Genomic DNA, 21,695 nt, shown 5'->3' on the forward strand with positions numbered 1-21,695 from the left:
AGAACCACAGAATACATTACACCTGGGAGCTGGATGTGAGAGCAAATGATGTGGAATACCCCAGGGCTCAATGTCTAAAAGTCAGACGATTTTTATCAGAGACCACCTTATGGAGGTTTGGACTTGGAGCTATATACAGACCCTGATTCACTCTGCTCAAGCACCAGGGACCACAAGTCAGAGAGGCGAGTAACAGGTGACAGTTAAAATCAGGACTGGCTGTGAACATACAGTTGTGCTCAAAAGTTTGCATACCCTGGCAGAAATTGTGAAATTTTGGCATTGATATTGAAAATATGACTGATCTTGCCACAAATATGCTCTTTTATTGAAGGATGATGATCATAGGAAGCCATTTATTATCAAATAGTTGTTTTGCTCCTTTTTAAATCATAATGATAACAGAAATCACCCAAATGGCCATGATCAAAACTTTACATACCCTGGAATGTTTGGCCTTGGTACAGACACACAAGGTGACACACACAGGTTAAAATGCCATTTAGAGGTTAATGTCCCACATCTGTGACTTTTTAAATTGCAATTAGTGTCAGTGTATAAATAGTCAATGAGTTTGTTAGCTCTTACGTGGAAACACTGACTAGGCTAGATATTGAGCCATGGGGATCAGAAAAAAACTGTCAAATGTCCTGTGTAACAAGGTAATGTAACTTTATAAAGATGGAAAAGGACATAAAAAGATTTTCTAAGCCTTGAATATGCCAATCAGTACTGTTAAATCACTTATTAAGAAGTGGAAAGTTCGGGGATCTCTTGATACCAAGCCAAGGTCAGGTAGACCAGGAAAGATTGCAGCCATAACTGACAGAAGAAAAACCCACAGGCAACCACAAAAGAAATACAGGTTGCTCTGGAAAAAGACAGTGTGGTTGTTTTTGAGGAGTACAATATGATGACACTTGAACAAAAATGAGCTGCATGGTTGAGGTGCCAGAAAGAAGCCTTTACTGCATCAATGACATAAAAAGGCCGGGTTAGGCATGTCAAGGTGTTGTCAGGCATATTGTAACTGGGCTTTTTTGTGGCATAGGTGCAGTAAAAGCTTCTTTCTGGCACCTCGACCAAACAGTTCATTTTTGTTCAAGTATAACCGTATTGTACTCCTTAAAAACAACCACACCAACTTTTTCCAGAGCAGCCTGTATATCTTTTGAGGTTGCCTGTGGGTTTTTCTTTGAGTCCCGGACAATTCTTCTGTCAGTTGTGGTTGAAATATTTCTTGGTCTACCTGACCTTGGCTTGGTATCAAGAGATCCCCGAACTTTCCTCTTCTTAATAGGTTATTTAACAGTACTGATTGGCATATTCAAGGCTTTGGACATCTTTTTATGTCCTTTTCCATCTTTATAATGTTCCATTAGCTTGTTACGCAGGACTTTTGACAGTTCTTTTCTTATCTCCATGGCTCAGTATCTAGCCTAGTCAGTGCTTCCACCTAAGAGCTAACAAACTCATTGACTATTTATACACTAATACTAATTGCAATTTAAAAAGCCACAGATGTGGGGCATTAACCTCTAATTGGCATTTTACCCGTATGTGTCACCTTGTGTGTCTGTACCAAGACCAAACATTCCAGGCTATGTAAACTTTTGATCATGGCCATTTCTGTTATCATTATGATTTAAAATGGAGGCAAACAACTATTTGATAATAAATGGCTTCATATGATCATAATCCTTCAATAAAAAAGCATTTTGTAGCATGATCAGTCATATATTCAATATCAATGCCAACATTTCACAATTTCTGCCAGGGTAAGTACACTTTTGAGCACAACTGTAGATATCAAAGCCATATCAGCCAAATATCAGGGCTGGCAGCAGTTACAGATAACCAGGGACAATACAGAGGTCAGGGCAGGCAGTGGACATGGGTATCTACGAAAATAAAAGCCAGATGTCTGCACACTGGAATCAGTTGAAAAGGATGGATAGTAGGTAGGCTCTCCAATGGCATGGAAGCTAGCTAGAAAAAGTGTTTCTTGATCAGTGAGCTACAATCTGCACAGAATTTAAACAATTGGGACAAAGGGGCACAGTTTACTAAAGGTTATCGCACCAAAAACACTTGGTAAATACTGCATCAAAATGGCGTTAAAGTCCATTCACAGAAGGAAATAAATAAATGTATGCTTTAGTTAAGTAGCGGTCCAAGCTTGTTTTAACTATGCAATAAGTATGGCAATGGTCAGACCAAGGGTAGGAGGTCAGTGATTGGTTTAAAATAAATAGGTGGGAAAGTGCAAGCTGGAACAGGTGGCAGCTAGATTCCACTCAAGAGTTGTCTCTGGAGGCTAGCAGACTGCATAGCACAGATGATGTAGCCATTTGAATCCAGTCTTCTGGAATTTAAAGTAATGCAGAAGAGGAGGAGGAGAACATCTAGAGTGGTCCTATTAAAGGAAAGATGTTTTAAGGATGTTTTTGGATAAATACATGGATGCTGATACCCTGCAGAAATACTGGTTATCCAAGGCACTAATTGTACCTTGAGCGTACCTTGAGCCCTCAACCCAGAGAAGCCATGCCATACCAGCCATGACTAAATTATTGGCTGCATTACATTTTTATGGTGAAAGCATAAGATGGTAGCTGGAGAGATAGTGGGAGTTTCACAGGCCTCATTTTTCCATCTCCTCATCAATGTACTGCATGGTTTCCGATATGCGCGCAATAAATTAACTCACGGTTTCATGCAGTAATTAACACATAATTCGGAAATATAACACATGCAAGATTTTAAGTGCTTTACTTTAACGTATACTTGTACCCAGAGAGAGCAAGCCTCTGTGATAAAATGCGGTGATGACAGTGCTGACAGGGGAGGAGTTTGCTTTGCTCTGATTGGCTGTATCAAGAGTGCTAACAAGATGCAAAGATTTACCACTCTAATTGACTGCAGCAGTGACAGTGCATTAAAGAGGCAAAAGTCATATCAATCGGACACGGCCCAAAGATTTCAGGTAAGACCTGTACATGCTCATGGTAGTGCACCATAGAAGCAGATGCAGTGCTGGATTGAGGAAGGTAAGTAGCACTGACAGCTAGTATTAACAAGTAGACCAGAATTGTGCATGTTCACTCTTACTTTAATACCAGTTCTGTTACAGGAAAATTAATTTGATGAGTTTACTTATTAATTGCAAGTGGAAAAACTATTAAATAACTGTTTTGATTTAGAAACAAGATGTATAAAATCCAGAATTATTTTCTTGTTTAAATATTTTATTGTCATTTTAACAAGGGGAATAGACAAAGGTAATAGACATTTCGCAAACATGAGGTTATAGGCATTGGTATCTACGGTAGTTATGTCTTTATAAAGAAAGGGAGAGGAGGAAAGTGCTGGTAAAGCAATATGGCATAACAAATGACAGAAGGTGAACAGATGCATAATACATAATTACAAACAGAATTTTGATATATGAAGAAACATACTCCCAAATTCTTTGAGAGGGGATCGGAATATGAGAGTGTAAAATTATGCAGGATGGCTAAGGGAGAGGGGTCACAGGGGAAAAAAGGGAGAGGGAAGGGAAACAAGTAGGGGCGGTCCGAAGGGGGGTGTTGATGGGGGGGGTGAATGACTCCACAAATGGTTACAAAAAATGGGATAATGTGTGGTGTAGGAATGAGATGGTACCAGAGTAGCATAAAGTAAAAAGGTTTATCATGGGATAAGGAGTGAGTTGTCGAAGTTTGACGGGAGAAAACACTCCACCCATGGGTTCCAGACATTCAGGAATTAAAATCCAGAATTAGTTTCATTTAATAAGAACTCATAAATTAATGCAGAAACCTTTAAGTACATATTATTTATGACATCTTTTATGTAACTCCTTTTTAGCCCTTACAAGAGGGAAAACATATTGATTGTGTTACCATATGTGTGTTTTTTTTAAATTTGTTCTGGACTTTGCACATCTTATTCCTAATGCTCTGCTCCACATTAAGGTATGATTAAAATATGACCCTTGTCTTCTGGAGAGTTGGCTAAAAGGAATTCACTTATACCAAATTAAAGATTAAATGCTGATCAATACTCAAATTTTCCATCCATGTCTTTTTTCTTACTTTCAGGGCCTGTGTCAACAGGCTTTTGTTCACATCTGAATTGCATCCTTCCCCATATAAGTCAAAAAGAATGCAAAAGCAGCTTAAAACAGTTTGCTGCAGATTAAAAGCAGGTCACATGCAGATCATAGAGTTGTAGTATGCAGGTCAGATGCACTTTTCAAACTGATACTAAATGCAAGCAGCATGCACCTTAAAGCACATTACATTTGACGATCAACAAGCCCAAAGCCCATCAACACAGGTCCTAACTTTTAAGAGGACAGAGCAAGTGTGGTAGGTGTGACCCCCCTCCCCAAATTTTCTTTTCAGAAACTGATGTTACCAAATAGCATGGTGTTCTATTTTAGAATGTGAACCAAATGCTGAAAGGTATATAGGCTGGTATGAGAACTGCATGCACATAGTTGCATAGTTAGTCTGGCTGAAGAAAGATAAATGTCCATCCAGTTCAACCATAAAAAAATAAATTATAATCCTACACTCACAGTTGATCAAGAGAAAGGCAAAAAAACCAGCAAAGCATGATCCAATTTGCTCCTGCAGTGGAAAAAATCCCTTCCTGATCCTCCTGAGAGGCAATCTGATATTCCCTGGATCAACTTTACCTATAAATGTTAGTATCCTGTTACATTATGTGTATTCAAGAAATAATCCAGGCCTTTTTTAAAGCAATTCACTGAGCTGGCCAGAACTAACTGTTGAGGGAGTCTATTCCACATTCTCACAGCTCTTACTGTGAAGAAAACTTTCCATATTTGGAGATTACATTTCTCCAAACGTAAAGAGTGTCCCCTTGTCCTCTGTGATGACCTCAAGGCGAATAACTCTACCCCGAATTCACTATATGAACCATTGTAAGGATGTTATTCTACTGCACTTCTTGGTGTCATCTGCGAAGACTAAAATGGTATTTTTAATCCCAGACCATATATCGTTTATAAATATATTAAAAAATAAGGGACCCAACACTGAACCTTGTAGTACACCACTGATGTCCCCAGACCATTCAGAGTATGAATCATTAAGCACTACTCTCTGAATACAATCTTTTAGCCAGTTTTCTATCCATTTACATACAGATTTTTTCCAAGCCCATTATAATCTAATTCCCCCTTGTAGCAATTGTGCACACAGAGATGAATGCGAACCTCCATTTTGGCAAAAGCCTCCATCTTGTATCATTTCTACTCCCAAATCAGCTTCCCTCCAAATCCCCCCTCCCTCTCTGTTGAGTGACATGTGGTCTGTATGATGCAGAGATCACAGGCAATCATGCTCAGCAGGAGAGCTCCAGGGTTATAAATCCCACACTAGCTGGTACCCAGGTGTCTGTTAGCTTCTCAATCTGAGATATCGTAAAACCATAAACCAGTTCTTCACTGAGCTTCAAAGACATTCCAGCTAGCTGTAACACAGACTCACATTCAAAAATCCCCTTTTCCATATAATTTTATATCTGGAGATATGGAAGACTTACATAAAAACCAGGCATATATTCAGATCGGTCTCTTTAATACAAGTCGCCTGATATATTACACCCCCTAGCTGAAATCTACATGAGAGCAGAAAATGATATCTCCTTAACCGTTTCAAGCAGGTATGTCATATTTCATATCTAGACGTTCAGCAGAAGTTTCTGCATATTAATCTACTAGTGGCAAGGCTGCTACATGCACCGAGGGTAAGCTATGGGTCATGATATAAACGGAGAGGGATTTTGGTTCTAGCTTGGGTCTCCGCCTGCAAAGCCCTCCCCAAGTGAGGCAATTGGTTCTCTGCTTCAGGGAGACACCCTGCTGAGTTCCTAGAAAAGCTGTTATGCTTGGAGTTAAGTTAAGCTTAGTTGAGCTAAGCTGAGTTGAAGCATTCTCCCTTGTAATATTGGAACTAACTTTGGGAGATAAGGCCCTTTTGCTCTGAAACTTGAAAGCTGCTTAACCCAGGACTTTTGGCAAGTATTCTACCTCTCTAAATTTCTTTCTGTTATCTCTTTTCTGTGTTATTGCTTTCTGTATATTTATATATATATATATTGGCTACATCTTTTTCTGTAAATATTTTTATTGCACCCTTTTGACCTTTTAGTAATAAATCTTACTTTCTGAAAGTGTTGAACTGTTTCTAAAGCTCTTTAATGCAAACTAAGAACCCCTGTCTCTGAAGAGCGCTACTGTGTGTGTTTAAACCTCTGTATATCCTGCCTGCGGTGACAGTGGTATACAGACGATTATTCAAACATCATAGTGTTATTGCTAATATTGACGAGTTTCCTCTTTCTTGGCATAAAAAGGAGGTGGTGGCAGTGTGAAGGGTTAATTGCGTAATTAACCTGACCCAGTAATAATCGCTCTCAGGCTGCAGGTACATCGATTGTGGTCCATTAGCTGTAAAATCTTTGTGCAGGGTGAAGCTGGGTGTGGCATTGTTACGCAAGTGACAGCGCGGTTTTAGATTGGCTAGTCCTTTGGTCACGAGTTTGGTGAGAAGGGCTGGGGTCTGACGCCGCGATCGTCACACCCCTCTCCCCTCAATCCTATTTTAAATACTTCTCCATCCTCCCCATAAACCTCTTCCCTAGCACAGCAGACCCTCTTCCATTTAGGTGCAAACCATCTCTAGCATATAGGTTGCACCCCAATGAAAAGGCAGCCCAGTGCTCTAGAAACCCAAATCCTTCCTTCTTACACCAGGTCTTTAGCCATGCATTGAGTTCTCTAATCTCCCCCTGTCTTTCCTGAGTTGCTCATGGCACAGGTAACATTTCAAAGAATATCACCTTGGAGGTCCTTTCCTTCAACTTGCAGCCTAGTTCTTTAAATTGATTCTTAAGGAGCCACATGACCTGGTTCATGAGAATGGCATCACTTTGAAAAGAGGTACTGGTTTTATTTAGTCATTCTATGTTGCAAAAACTAACAAGGAGCACAACAATCAAGCAAACATGGTCTTTTGGATCAGCAACTTGCTTTTGGCACCAAACTGCACAAGGTTATCCCCAAGACGAAACAGTATTAACCATTTTATATCAAATGGAACTGCAAAAAACACTATTTCAGTTTTGGGTGATCATTCTGCATAGTTTTCTGGCTTCTTTAATCTCTTAAAGACAGTAGTAGTGAGATTTTTTAAAACCAGTTTGTCCCTCTATCCACAGTGAAGGTGCCACTCTCTAACACCTGACATTTCTCCTCTCTATTAAAAGAGAGTCATTCTTTGTTTGTCTTTGTAATGACCATAATAATTGGGTAGACCTGCTGGTGTTATCTCAGTGCTAGAGTCTACAGATGTAAGATGTTGGCATAAGATTCAACTTGTGAGCAATCACTAAAAGCTGAAATAGTACTTTTTGATGGACCTCAGCTTTAATTTACCATTTAAGGGGTTTACCCAATACTCTTTAAATATGAGGAAAAATATAATAAATACACTGAAATGGTCCCCAGTTGAACAAAACTAAATAGACAAAGTCAATGTATTTTAATAGATCTGTATCCACTTTTCCAAGTCAGCCATATTATAATATAGAAAAGTAATATTAAGAAAAGTTAACTATTTGTGCACCCCTGGAAATGATCCATGTATTTACTTATTTTTTTAACTAATGGAATTATTATGAGATTTGTAGGCCAATATACACAAAGTAGCCTGTGCTGCATAATTAGTTGAAAATCTGAGAATTGGAAGTAGCTACAGTGATAGAATTCAGTTTTTTTATGAATTCAGCAAGCAGCTCAGTTAATACTGGTCTGAAACAATATTTAAAGGTGATATTCATTGTTATTGAAAATAGAAATTGTTTCCATTTGCTTATCTCAGGGATTGCTTAGAAAAGTAAGCAGTAACGGTCAGGCAATTTAACAGTTCAACAGATAAAATTTGTTGTTGTAGGGTGGTAGTAATGTGAATAATTATCTGAAAAATGATTTAATTATCACAAATTAAAGATCCCTGAACAGAGTATTCAAGGTAATTGGTAATGAGTTATTCATAAATACTTGAATTTTTGTATAAACAGCCAACTATTGCAGTAAACGATACTGCACATTGCCATTTGTGGATATTTATGAAATAGTAAATGTGACATTCACTAATATTTTGTAAAAACATTCACTGCTTTATAATAATGCCTCGAAGTGTCCAAATACTTAATGCAGAACATGAATATTAAAGGGAAAATTAGCATTTCATGAACTGGTAAACCTGGTGAGGTAGTTCAAGTAAACCAGTTAGATTTTCCATTAATGTGATTTGTTAGATGATTAAAAATGATCAAAAATTATTAAGTATGATGGCCTGTTTGAATATTAATTACATTGGTTATTTAGGTAGACCCTCATATTATAACCTTATTATATTTTTCTGATCTAACAGATGATCACTAGGGCAAATTTAACTGGTACATGACCAATTTTAAGGTGAGACATGAATAATTATGCTCTTCTAATGTCTAGAAAGGACAGACAAGGCTGAGCATGGATGAAGATTGCATCATAGAAGGCCGTGTAAGCATAGTCAGCATTGGGCCAGGGTTTTATTTTAATTCACTAAACATTGTGGAAAATTCCCTTGCAAAGTGAACAGCTAATCAGGCTTTCATAATTAAACCCCTATATGCCTTCATGTCCTAAATAAGGATGCAACAAATGTGTCACTGTCTTACAAATGGATTTTCCAATTATATGTTTGCTATAAAACCACAGAAATTAACCTTATCATGTTGGGCCTGTGAATATATTTTATCATCACACAAAGTGTGTAAGTACTACGTGGATACATTGATGTATGTATGTAGTAGTATGCATTTACACCAGCAGTTGTGACTATAATGTCACTGTCCAGCAGCTGTGGCTATGATACCACTGTCTAACAGCTGTGGCTATGATGTTTCTGGTGACAAAACAGTACAATTTTTCTTTTATGGTGTCCACACAGATCTGTCACCCATTGTATGAGGGTCTTGAATCAACAGCTGTTAGACTTGAAAAGTTGAAAGTTCTAGTTACACTGCATTCAGTTTTTTCAGAATGTTTTTTTCTGAATTAATCATCTGGGATCCTACCTGCATGCTGGAATATTAGTGGTCTTTGCTCTTGCTTATTACTAATTGAAAGAACTTGTTCATGCTTATTTAAATGATATACTGCATAAGTATTATCACTAGAAATAGATAAACTTGCATTCATATATTATGGCCATTAATAGGGTGGCTGAACATTGCCCAGCCTTTGCAAAGTATGCTGCAAATCTGAACATTGCTCAGAATCTATAGGACAGTGATATACAGATGATACCGAGATGGAAATAATGAGCACTTCTGATCATTGAAAGCACTTATTATAACATACAGAGATATTTTTAACATGTTCCTATGTGGAAAGGTATTGAACTGTTCACTGTGCATCACTTATCAGCCAAATCTGAAAGAAGATCAAGGCAATGTGGTAATTAGAGATTACAAAACCAGTTTAGACAAGTAAGAACTTGCCATGGATTGAGCTTCTTTACACTGAATATAAGTTCATGCTTTGCTGGGACCAGTTTGCTCCATGAACTGGCAAAATGGCTGGAGGGACCATTTACTGTGTTACACTGCAGAGTACACAGCTCACCCAGAAGCCTGCATTCCCATTCCCACTGCCCATGTCTCTTAAAAAAGACATCTGATGTCTATGATCATCCTTACTGTTAAAAAAAGTTGACAAATGCTACATTGTTCCTATGCACTTTGTATAGTAAACAGAAAAAAATGAAGATACCTTTTTGTCTACATTTAAAGACAATAAATCATTCCTAATAATGTAAAAACAAAAGCAACATTGCCAAACTAACTACAATAAAAAAATGAATATTAGTCAAAATGCAATAAATATTATTAAAAGTTTTACCATAGAAAGACCATCAATGCGTGACAAGTTTTATGAAATAGCAAAAGATGTACTTGAAAAAGAAAATCTGTATGGATGAGCATTGCACTCTCTTGCAACTGTTCCTTTAATCTTTTTATCAAAAGTGATACTTTCTGAAGTTTTCAATTCATTGCACATATGCACTGTGTGAGAGATATAACTAACACAATGTTATTTAACAATCAAAAGGAAGGAACAAAGAGTGCAGCCATCCTTGAATATTACAAAACTAATTATACCTTAACAGAACATCTGTGATTCTTTATAAATCAGCTCCGCATTTTGACTACAGTCAGTCACTTATTTGCAATGTACATTTTAAGACAGAAAGGAATAGCAGGAGGTCTAAATAAATGTTTCTAATTAAAATGTTACAGAGCTTTCTGACAATTTAGGCCCGACATACACTAGATACAAAGTGAGCATTACCCAGCCCTGAAAATTAAAAATACAGTAGTGCTTCCTTTCAGGTGTTGGTGGTGAGGGTTCTAGAAACAGATTGATGTGCTCATTTAACAGATTGCTTTGCCTTACTCTCATGTTTGGTTCAGCTGGGCATAACATTCCAATCTAAATCTGCACCCTTAAAATTTATTTACATATTAAAAATCACTCAATTTCCCACTTCTTTGTATATCTACCTTGACTGCTGGTACAGGTTTATTTGGCAGGAAACGCTTCTCTTCTGCAAGAAAACCTGTTTTTTCTGAAAGCAATTTGACCTTGTTCTCGGCTATGATTCTCTTACGTTCTTCCAGAAAGGGTCCAAAACTTGGAAGTTTCTAAAGGAAAAGGAAAAGAAAAATATGATTGAGCTGTCTGCTATGGGAAAAACCTGTACAATTGGCGATGCCATTATAAGTAGTAACACAAAAGCATATCTGAATCCAAGTACAAAGATGATTTATTGCACTTATTTTTGTCCAAGGATGACAACTCTCACTCATTATACTGTATCTATAAAACAGCACTGTCACCCTAGGACAGGACATGTGTCAGCACTATGAAACACTCCTCCTTTTGCTCATCCTCTGTAAAAGAGGAGGAGGGTATTCTGTAGTTTACAGAGAGATCTGGGAAAGCTGATAACACTGTTTGAGATTTCAGTTCAATGCACAGATTACAAGGACACTTGGATTCTATCTGGATCAACAGGTATTTTTCTCTGCTTGCAAAACATGTACTTAACCTGAGAAAAGAAAACAAATACAGCCAACACAGTGTGGAAAGCTACAATATATTGCATTCTTGACCTTGGGCATAGATATATCCACATCAAATGGTGGCACAAATAAACATAATAAACGTACCCAGACATCAGATAATTTAATTGTTCCATAAGTTATATCATATTAATTTAAGTTTAAGTAGGCAAAAGCAGAAAAGGTTGTTTAAATAAACTAATGTGCAATAATAAATCAACAAAAGTCTGCTTAGGTTTGCAGTAGGAAGAGGTTTTTTTCCCCTGCTGGAGGAAATTGGATCATGCTTTATTGGAGTTTTTTTGCCTTCCTCTGGATCAGCTGTGGATATAAGAGGTATAGTGTATATGTAGGTTTTCTATGTGTGTGCATGTGTTTTTTTTTCTCTGTTGGTTGAACTGGATGGGCTTTTTTTTTCAACCAGATTAACTATGTAACTATTTGATATTTGCTATTAATGTCTATATATCACGAAAAAATGAATTTGGGTAAGTGATGGGGCTATGATCAAGAAATGATATGGTTACAACTGCTCATATTCATTGGTTTTAGATTATTGAAATGATAGGTCTTGCCTAGCATTGCAAATGCAATGTCATATCAGGGATTGCTATGGAAGATTTCAGAACTGTTGTGGGAAGTGAACACTTCAGTACCAGGAATCCAAGACTGAGTGGGCACTGCAAAACCAGGCATTATAGTGAGGAAGTCTGGTGACTACATTTTTAAGGTATTCCCAAGTCATCTGTCAGCTATTTTTATGTAGATTTAGAATTTTGAATCCAAAATGTTTGTATATGATGTTTAGTTAAACAATGTTTGATTTTTTTTTTTTTTTAGTAAATAATCTTAATATATGTTATTAATTGTTTTCTAGGCTTATGAATACTTAGCATGTATATACAAAACCTACGGTAAGTATTTGTGGTATGTACATTTCTGTGAGTGGAAATTCTGTCCAAAGCAGTACAAACTGAAATGCACCATTTCAATGTCAAGATCTACATCTGGTGGCTAATTGAGGATGGGCACCATCTGATTAAAGGTCATTAAAAAAGCATTTAGAAAGGATCTCGCTCTGAAAATAAGTTAATTGATTTCCTATTTTGTGACCAAGGCATTGTGATGAAGGCTGTTTTATGGCTTTTCACTTGAGGGGAAGCAGTTTAAGGATCATATTCACTAAATACCACAAATGCACAAGGCGAATAACGGTTTCTTAAAAACCAGTAGGGGGAAAATCTTGTTATAGATGATTAAAACATGCCTGAGGTCTACAACTCAGCAACCACTCTGATGTCTATTCAAACATTTCCTCCGGGGAGTTCACACTGATGACCTGCTTTTATCACAGAAACTAACTCCTTGCAGATTCTCAGATAACCTTATCTCACACTGAAATGTACAGTATTCATTTCGTGACTCTAATAGCTGAAATATATACACACATCTGAGTAAGAACATCAGAGTAATGCTAGCGCTTTTTTTAAAAAAGTTAAAAATGCTTTACTATAACCTATTTTTGGTTGGTATGTGCTATAGCAAGTGCTGAAATGCATGTTAATCATCCTGGTTTAAAAGCCAAGAATGCAATATTTTTTAGGAAATATGAAAACTGTACATAATAATATCATTAAGGAACCTATAACATAAGCTCCTTGTGATTTTATGTGTAAATCCAACCATAGCATTCAAGCGTTGCTATGATGTGTAGAATGACTAATAAAGGTTTGTTGGACTATTAAAAGTAGTTGTTTATTTTAGAATGGTTAAAACCCTTGCCTGTTTTTGCAATCTCCTATTGAGATTTTACTTTACTTCCAGTTGTAGAGATATGGCAGAAAGTTAGAGAAAAACTTTTACAAAGTCAAGGGAATGCATTCTTGTTGTACTGTAACAAAGGTTCCCATTACAAGATTTTCCCTCTTTCTGGTTCTGATGACAACTCAAAACTGTGGAGTTTTCCTCACTTACAGTCTCAGTGACACTGGCCACCAGGACAAAAGGGGGGAGTGAATCTCCCTAGCGAGGACACAGACAATAATAAACACTTGACGATGATTCTAATCCTTTCCTACACCTTTCAAAACAAAACCTTATTGGATTGAGATACTTTTGCTTATAATATCTCTAGAAGAAGCACCTATAAATGTTTATATGAAATATGTCCACATTAATATAGCAGCTGATGAGCTTAGCAATACATGCACATACAGAAACCATAAGTTGCTGTGGTCCCCCCACTGGTACCATTGTATAGGAAGTCAAAGTTTTGAAAAAGTACAAAATCTGGAGAATACAAGCATCCTAGAAAAGCCACATTAAAACAAAATAGGTAAGTGGATTTTGTGCTTTGCCCCATTGGCCATCCATATTGTGGACTGAAAATACAGCTTGGCAAACAAGTAAACACCTACAATTGCATTCAAATTGCTTAAAGATACAATAATAATAATAACAATACTTTAAAATAAACTTGTTGTTTGTAAATTAATAAAAAGTAGTGATGGCGCTGAGACTAAGATAGCAAACCTGGACCAAAAACCAAATCAAACTGTAAACCATATGTAATTATAAAAATTCTTAAAGGAAAGTTCTTATAATGAGCATGAGTCCTTCTATAAGAAGGCACTGCTGGAGTAAAATCCAAAGAAGACTGGATAGAGGGAAACCAAACAAATTGTTTCCAGCACAAACACAACTGTTAGATGGAACCAGACTGTGATGAATTATTCTGCCACCAAACCAGTTATGTATGGCCCGAGATGCAATGTAATCAACTTGGAGATGCAACAAATAATGCTAAAAAGGAGAAAACAGTATAAAAAATGGAAATTGGATAAGATACAAAATACCTTTATCAAACCAAATGTCATCCAGTTCATCCCAATCGAGGGTTTACACATACTTTAAATCTGATCCCAAGTAGAGGTGTTAACTGCATTAAACCTCTGTGACAATCATAATGTTCATATGATTTTTAGTAATTTAAATCTGACAATGCATTGTGGTAATTATTTTCAAATACCTGACCATCAACCACCAATGATCATGAGGTGATCTCCGATCAAGTGTTACAGTCTTCAGTGGTAGCAGTCCAAATCAATACGAAGAACTGTAACACACCTAGACTAACTGAGGGTGGATGCTTGGTCATGTGGCTCACAATTAACCCCTACCCTCCATGCAGATGTGGTTATACAGTACATGTAAGATAATTAAAAAGCTAAGTAATTCACAAACATCTTCTATAAAGTACATAATGTATGCATAGAATATGTAACAAAGAAAAGTTTGTTAGTGAATCTTAAATGAAAAATAAATGATTGTATTTTTGGCACAGTAATACATTCCAATTTTTAAATACTTTACTTAAAATTATTTAAAACCTTACAATTTCATTTCTGTCTTGCAGAGTTAGAACAGTAACTTTCACACTCATTCATGCACAATTAATTGCTAATATTTTAGAATGAGCAGCATATTCGCCCTAATTTTTATGGGTTATTAGTTTTTCTGTGGGGTAATGATGGCTTTTGCATATTTACCTTAATGCATCATTTTATGTCCATTTTATTTCCATTAAAAAACTATTCATTTTTTAAGCACTTCAAAAATCCACGTTCTTTCCTTTCCCTGAGATCATTATATACCAAAGAACTGAAACTTTATATAGCACTGAATTTTACCTAGATTTAGTTACCAGTTTTTTTTAGGGGGTTTTATCTGGTTTGCTACACAAGAAGTGTAGGGGTGCTTATTTCACATGACTGCAAAATGAGCAAATAGTGTGGCTAGGCAGAGAAAAAAACTACAGAATTGTATAATACCTCAGTAGAAAGACCACCAGAAGGAGGCCCTGACTCCCCTATATAGATCCTTGGCAAGACCTCATTTTGATTACTGTGTCCAGTTCTGTAGATCTCATTTACAAAAACAATTTGATAATATGGGAGAATGCCAAACACAATCCACAAAAAGGTTGGAGGGATAATAAAAAGGGTGTGAATAGGGTTCAAGAGAACAGTATTTTCAATATAAAGATTGGAATCACAGGGACATGTCCTCAAACTAGCAGGAGAAAAATTCAACACTAATCTTAGTATTTTTCCAGAAAGAGTAGTTGATATTTGGAACAGACTTCTAGCAGAGGTAGTGAAATTGATTTAATAAAGGTAAAGAGGCTGTTAACTTTACAAGGGAATTTTACCCTAGCTTAGTGAATGAGGTGAAGCTCTACTGACTTCCATCATCCAATCCTGTGCAAGCAAAATTCCATTTTTTTTAACTTGCATGTGCTTGGATATTCTTTGCAAAGTGAATTTTCTCCAGTAAGCTAAGAGAAAATGTCCTGGCAAAGTGAAAATACCCTTCCAAAGTAAACATTGTATTTGCCTTTAGCCTAGATCTATGCTCAGACTGCCTTTAGCCTAGAAGATCTGCGCTCAGACAAAGGTTAAAAAAAAAGAAAAAAAAAGGGAGGGGGGCAGACTCAATGGACCAATTAAGCTTTCCCCGCCATCTCTCTTTTGTTTTTTTAAAAAATACTTATCACTGAGCCCTAATTGTAAATCTAATCTTAAAATAATGCAGCTGTCATTACTAGCAAATATGTTTATTGTGTTCTAGACTTGAAAGTTATGCAATTTATATCTAAAAAATTTTAAAATACCATCATTGTTTTATTTTAACTAGTTAATGGTTATAAGCCTTGTGTTGTCATATACAATATAAGAGGACTTGTATATTATAATAATACTGAAAAACATGCCTACCCATAGCTACCTATTAAATGCTTATGTCAACACTGTATTCATTAATACAAAAATTCTCTCCATGCCAACAAGCAGTTTGAATCTTTTGGGAGAGAGCTATTTGTAATGGACCAAATAGCACCTATTTACACAGTAGATGCCTTTGTTACCTGACCTATAAGCATACAGTGGGTGATATTTACTAAAGATGGCTCAATCAGAAACCTGAATGCAGCTGGTGGTCCTGCATGTGGCCTGCCCTGCATCAGAGTCATGCCTTTTCCATGGTGCAGGTGAACCGTCCATCATCACCATAGCAACAAATGTCATCATGTGTCCTGGCTCTAGACTGTCATTGGTTGTTATGGTGCTGGTAGACAGCCCACCCTTGCCATGACAATTCATGATGTTATTCCTAGGCAAACTGGGTCTGATGACCACAGTACTCTGGGCAAACCCAGATGGCACCCTGGTTGAGAAACACTGCATTACCCTCTATATATGTAATGAATGTAAACTGTATGCCCCGTCAAATGCTTTTTTACTAGTTTTAGATAAGGAAAGAATACAACCTTTGCTGTTGTTTTTTTTTACTGCTATTCAGTCATATTGACTCATATAACAGTAATTGCTGGATTTGTTATTTATTTAATTGATGTTAAAAGCAGAGCACGGAGAGAATACATAAGGTAGAGGGAGTGACACCATTAACTTTAAAAAGAACCACTTCAATATCCTAAGTAAATGTGTGGGGCTTGGAACTCAGAGATTTCATCCAACAGAAGGTGGTAGTGGTCTGTATTGGATTCAACTCACTGGAGGCTTTCTAGAAATAAAACATCATTCCATAATTCCCATTAAATGAAAAGGCCAAACTAGCAGGCTAGTCTTTACTATACCAACATCTGACTTTCAATTCACATAATGAGGCAAACTTCTTTTATACTAATGTTTTTTTTTCATTAAAATAGAACTGTACAACATTTCTTGTAAAATGAGGAAACACTGAAAATTGTCACACTTAACAGGTTTATGCTAGTTAGTGAACATCTGGCAGCCTGTCACCTATTAGACAACAACACATTCTCTAAACAGAAGAGATTTCAATTCATCAGGGATTAATGTAGAATGTGCTTAACTTAAGTACCTTCTATAGTGATTTCCATAGATTATCATATTCATGATACTGTGGAGGAAAAGCTTTCTGTTCAGTCTAACTAGAACATGAAAAAATTAAAACATTGACAGGCACTTTATCTACATTTTGTTGAGCATGTAAGAGAAAAATGTGCACATATTTATGTTAATTGAATTCTGTCATACTTTAACACTGTAATTGGCCATTTACTGCTAGAAATATGGTACATATGCTTATTGTAGAGTATGCAATGCTTTTTCCCTAGAGCTCTATATAACAGAAATCCAAGTGGGAGACACAAAGTGGACTGGCAGATTAACCAGTGGTGCCATTACACAGAACATAAAAGTGGACCGAAAATTGCATACAGCATGAAATATTACCACCTTCATCTACTGAAACAGCAAAAGGTGTGTTTGAGTGAATGGATATATGCAATATGTAGACAGGCAGACAGACAGACCACCTTAATGCATATCTAAATACATAAAAAATAAAATATTACAGCTTGAAAGTCTTCATATGAAGAGTCTGCATTCATTGTATTTTTTTCTCAGGGTTGTTTTTCTTTTTCATTATCACTTGGTGATACCACAAATCACACAGTTCCTGTCTCCTTGTGGCTACACTCACTCACTCTACTGTATCTCTGAAGGGAGCCATGGTTGTAACCCAGACTGGACTTTCCCTTCGCTCATCTTTGTTCATCTCCATTATATGTGGCGGACTTACAGAAGGAAGGTAACATTTATGTACTTTGAATTCAGTTCAGAGAAAGTGACAGGGACACTGCATTTTTGGCATTTAGTTAGATTCCTGTTTTTGGCTAGTTGGCTGACTTATATTTATTTATTACATTTATTTTTTGGAAAATTGACCATCTTCTCCATTTTTTATGTGCTGTTGTTGGTTGAAAAGTACTGACTTGTTTTTTCAAAGGTATAAACAGAAAAGAAGGGCATCCCTTTCCACTTGAACCGTATGCATTGTGACTTTGATGTTTTGGTGGCAAAAAAGTATTATTCTTGCATTGTCTTATTTAATCAGACACTGAATCTTTCACATTGTTTAATAAAAATGAAAACTGTGGCACAAAAATGTTCTTTTCCAGTTCTATATATATTACAAGTGACTTTTAGGTCACAGTGCCTTTTTTGCAGTTTTGTTTGTACAGTAGGTGTCAGTTCTATTAAATATATCTTGCTATAGCAACTGTTCCTCTATAACAACCTGCTGTTCCTGTACTTTTGGGGTACTGCACACTCACATCCATGAAATGGTGACAAACATCGATACTCTATAATATAATTTTATATAATATATAACCTTAGATTGTACACCCCTTGAGGGTTAAGGACTGATGTGAATGTACAATGTATATTTAAAGCGCTGCGTAAATTGATGGCGCTATATAAGTACCTGAAATAAATATATAAATAAAATAAATCTATAGGTGATGCTTTAAAAGCTCTCAAAGCAATTCTAAAAGTATTTTTTTTTAAACAACATGCTATACTTACCTACTGTGTGCAATGGTTTTGCAGAAAGCAGCCTGGATTCTCCTCTTCTCAGGTCACCCACAGAATCTCCTGGCCCCTCTCTCCTTTCAGGTGCCCCTACAGCAAGCAGCTTGCTATGGGGGCACCAGCTGCTCTGTGTGGCTCTCCCCCGCTCTCTTCTCATTGGCTGATGACTGTGATTGACAACAGCAGGAACCAATGGCTCCAGCTTGCTATCTCAGCCAATGAGACAGCCAGGAGAACCAGACAGCCGAGGCTGTTGTTCACATCAGTGGATCGTGATGTGACTCAGAAAAATATTAAAGGAGCTGGGGGATGCTGTACACAGGTTTTTTGCCTTCATGCATAGAATGCATGAAGGTAAAAAAACCTTCAGCCTTTACAACCACTTTAATGCTCAGTTGAATGAAAAATGTCCCTAGAATAATTGACACTTTAATTTTAAAACTTTTTTCATCACACAAATATATTGCTGTTACATAAGGGACCAACAGCAAATTCTCTTTACTCTCCTTCATTCTACTGAAGCAGTTGCGCACAAATAATGCTCCATTAGGTACCAGGAAAAGTGGTGTAATACATTTTGCTTCCTGGTCTGTGTAACAGGGGGAGGATCAACAAGGATCCCTCTGCCCTATCAGGGACACCTGCCATGCCCATTCTGAGCCTGCAAGTGGAACAGCAGAACTTAGGATACATAGTGGGGGCATGGCATTAAAGGGACCTGTGGAAGTGATCACTCCAGGGAGAAAGCTGACAGTCAGCTTAACAATTACATGCATGTATATGAAAGGGGGGCCTACCAATGATATAGGTTTTACAGCATTTGGAATGATGAAGCTATAAAATTTACACAATACCCTAGTCTGTATGAAGTCTATAGAGGGTAAATCTTTTATACAGTTGTCATCATTTGTAGAGCTTATAAGTAGTAAGCTATTGTCAAACAAATGGTAGCTGGGCACTGCAATGGGGGACAGGTACCAATGTGAAAAAAGTAAAGAGTAATAAAACAAAATATGGATTCTGTGAGCACACCATTTTATAGGAAAGAGGCTGAATTATCCATCCTTCAAATAATTAGCTCTTGTGACTCAGCTGCCAGAGTAAAAGCTAGGCATTGCTATATAGTTTGTTCTTTTTTATAGTTTGTCCTTTAATTATGGCAACAAACCTGTAATGTTTTTGCCCTACAGTGTGTATGTTGTGAACTCCCTAGGATTCGCCATTAACCTATAGTAAAATGAATCTCTGGGATCTGCCATGAACCCACAGTAACAGAGAACCCAAGCCTCATCATCATTAATAACAACTGTGCTGTCCCAATAACGCCCAATTCAAAATTATGACAAATACAGGTCATAATTGTTTTTTAATACATCTTCATGTGTATGAAAATATTGAATGAAGAAATATTAAACACAAGAAATTGGAAATAAAAGGGTTACATTTTATATATTTTCTTTTTATTTGCTGAAATTGTTCATCAAACATACCAAAGTGTCTCAGGAATCATGAAGTGCCCTCTTCTTCCAAGAGTAAGTAGGAAACAAAATATAGGCTTTATATTAATATGCAAGGGGTGAATAGTCATTGTGTGTTTCTTTTAGAGCAGCAGAGGCCCTATAAACAGGAACAAAAAAAACTGCAAAATGTTCCTATAGTTAAACTACCTTGAATTATTTTACTTGTTCAGTAAGTAAGAGAAGAATACTTCTTTAAAAATTCTTAGTATCAAAATGCAGCACTATAATATTGTTAGATATAAAAGGTTGCCATGACCTTGACGGCTGTACTGCTTGTCAACACTGCTTTTTAAAATAATTTAATTAGTTTACTTTTAAACTGTTCAACATTTCAAACAAATGTATTAAAAAAAAACAGGCAATGGTAATTAAAATAGAATGTTTGGCTGCATTGCTTACATGTATCATTCACATTAAAAATTAAAAAGGGGATCTAATCAAAATTCTGTTCAATTCACACCTCTGGCAGGCAAATATGAAGCTTAGTTTACATTTCAAACAAGTAGATATTAGATTAATATTAGTTTTATGTTTGAACAATAATCACAGCTGATTTCATGGTGGGGTTTAAATTCCAGACTGCAGAAAAACACGAATATAAGATTACAGCTGTTATACCACAACAGCAAACCCAGATTTATACAAGGAGTCTGATACCTTTTAAATATTTGCAATTACAGCCTAGACCCTTATCAGTTAATGGCACAGTTACAGAAAGTGTATTTAAAATGCAATTACCACAGTCGCCAGCTTATATTTCAGTAATTTATTTCCAAATCTATAACACTAAAATTGATTTGCTTCATAATTTACTAAACTATAATGTGAAAGAAGAGACAGGGAGTACTAAATCAAGCCTTGCTGGGGATTGCTGCTGGCAGCTTTTCAGATTGCTGTGTGCAATATATATGTCAAAGTGAACATCTCAGATTTTGTATATGTAGTGGAAATGAATGAACCAATTGGCACAAACTTAGTGTGGATTGCATCAGTTCTATCGGTCAGATCAGGTTTCAAAATAAACTCCAGTTTTGTCTCTTTTAGGAATGCAGTAGGTTCAGGTTCTCTGCCAGGTTAGGTTTGTGCTGAATCTTTGTTGTTGACCTGAGAGCCAAAATTGAACCCCCCACAGTTCTCTGCATGTGGACAGTGGTCATTTGTCAGAGTATAGCCAATAACGGATCTTAGAATATGTGCCCCCCCCTATATAAGTCAACCAATTAGTGAATAGTGAGGGACAACTGAGTGATTTCAGGAAGAGATAGTTGTGTTGTGCACCTTTTGTGGTCACAATGAATAGACCCAACAGTCCTTGTTAAAAGAGAAGTAGGGCTTTTTTTCCCCATTTATACTTACCTAGGTGGATGAAGCATCTGGCACTTAATTGAACACTCTTATTACTGTTATTTCATTAAGTGTCCTTGCATGGCAAGACCACTTACTGTTATCTCACATATATATTCTTATTATAGCCAAATTTACCACCCTAAATCCTCCCACAGTTTTTACACTACATAGACAGTAATATATTGAAACGTGCGGATTGTTC

General features: G+C 36.6%; 1 protein-coding gene across 1 annotated transcript in view; it reads right to left on the reverse strand.

Moving 5' to 3' along the window:
- Positions 1-21,695, reverse strand: part of DPYD (dihydropyrimidine dehydrogenase) — a 1,720,296-nt gene that overhangs the window by 23,419 nt on the left and 1,675,182 nt on the right. Inside the window, exon 21 of the mRNA XM_089677280.1 lies at positions 10,648-10,788. Coding sequence (XP_089533406.1) covers positions 10,648-10,788 — 141 coding nt within the window. The remainder of the gene's footprint in view (positions 1-10,647; positions 10,789-21,695) is intronic.

Source organism: Staurois parvus, unplaced genomic scaffold, assembly GCF_062004578.1.
Source record: "Staurois parvus isolate SC_StPar_1 unplaced genomic scaffold, SC_StPar_1.0 ptg000183l, whole genome shotgun sequence".
Taxonomy (NCBI): domain Eukaryota; kingdom Metazoa; phylum Chordata; class Amphibia; order Anura; family Ranidae; genus Staurois; species Staurois parvus.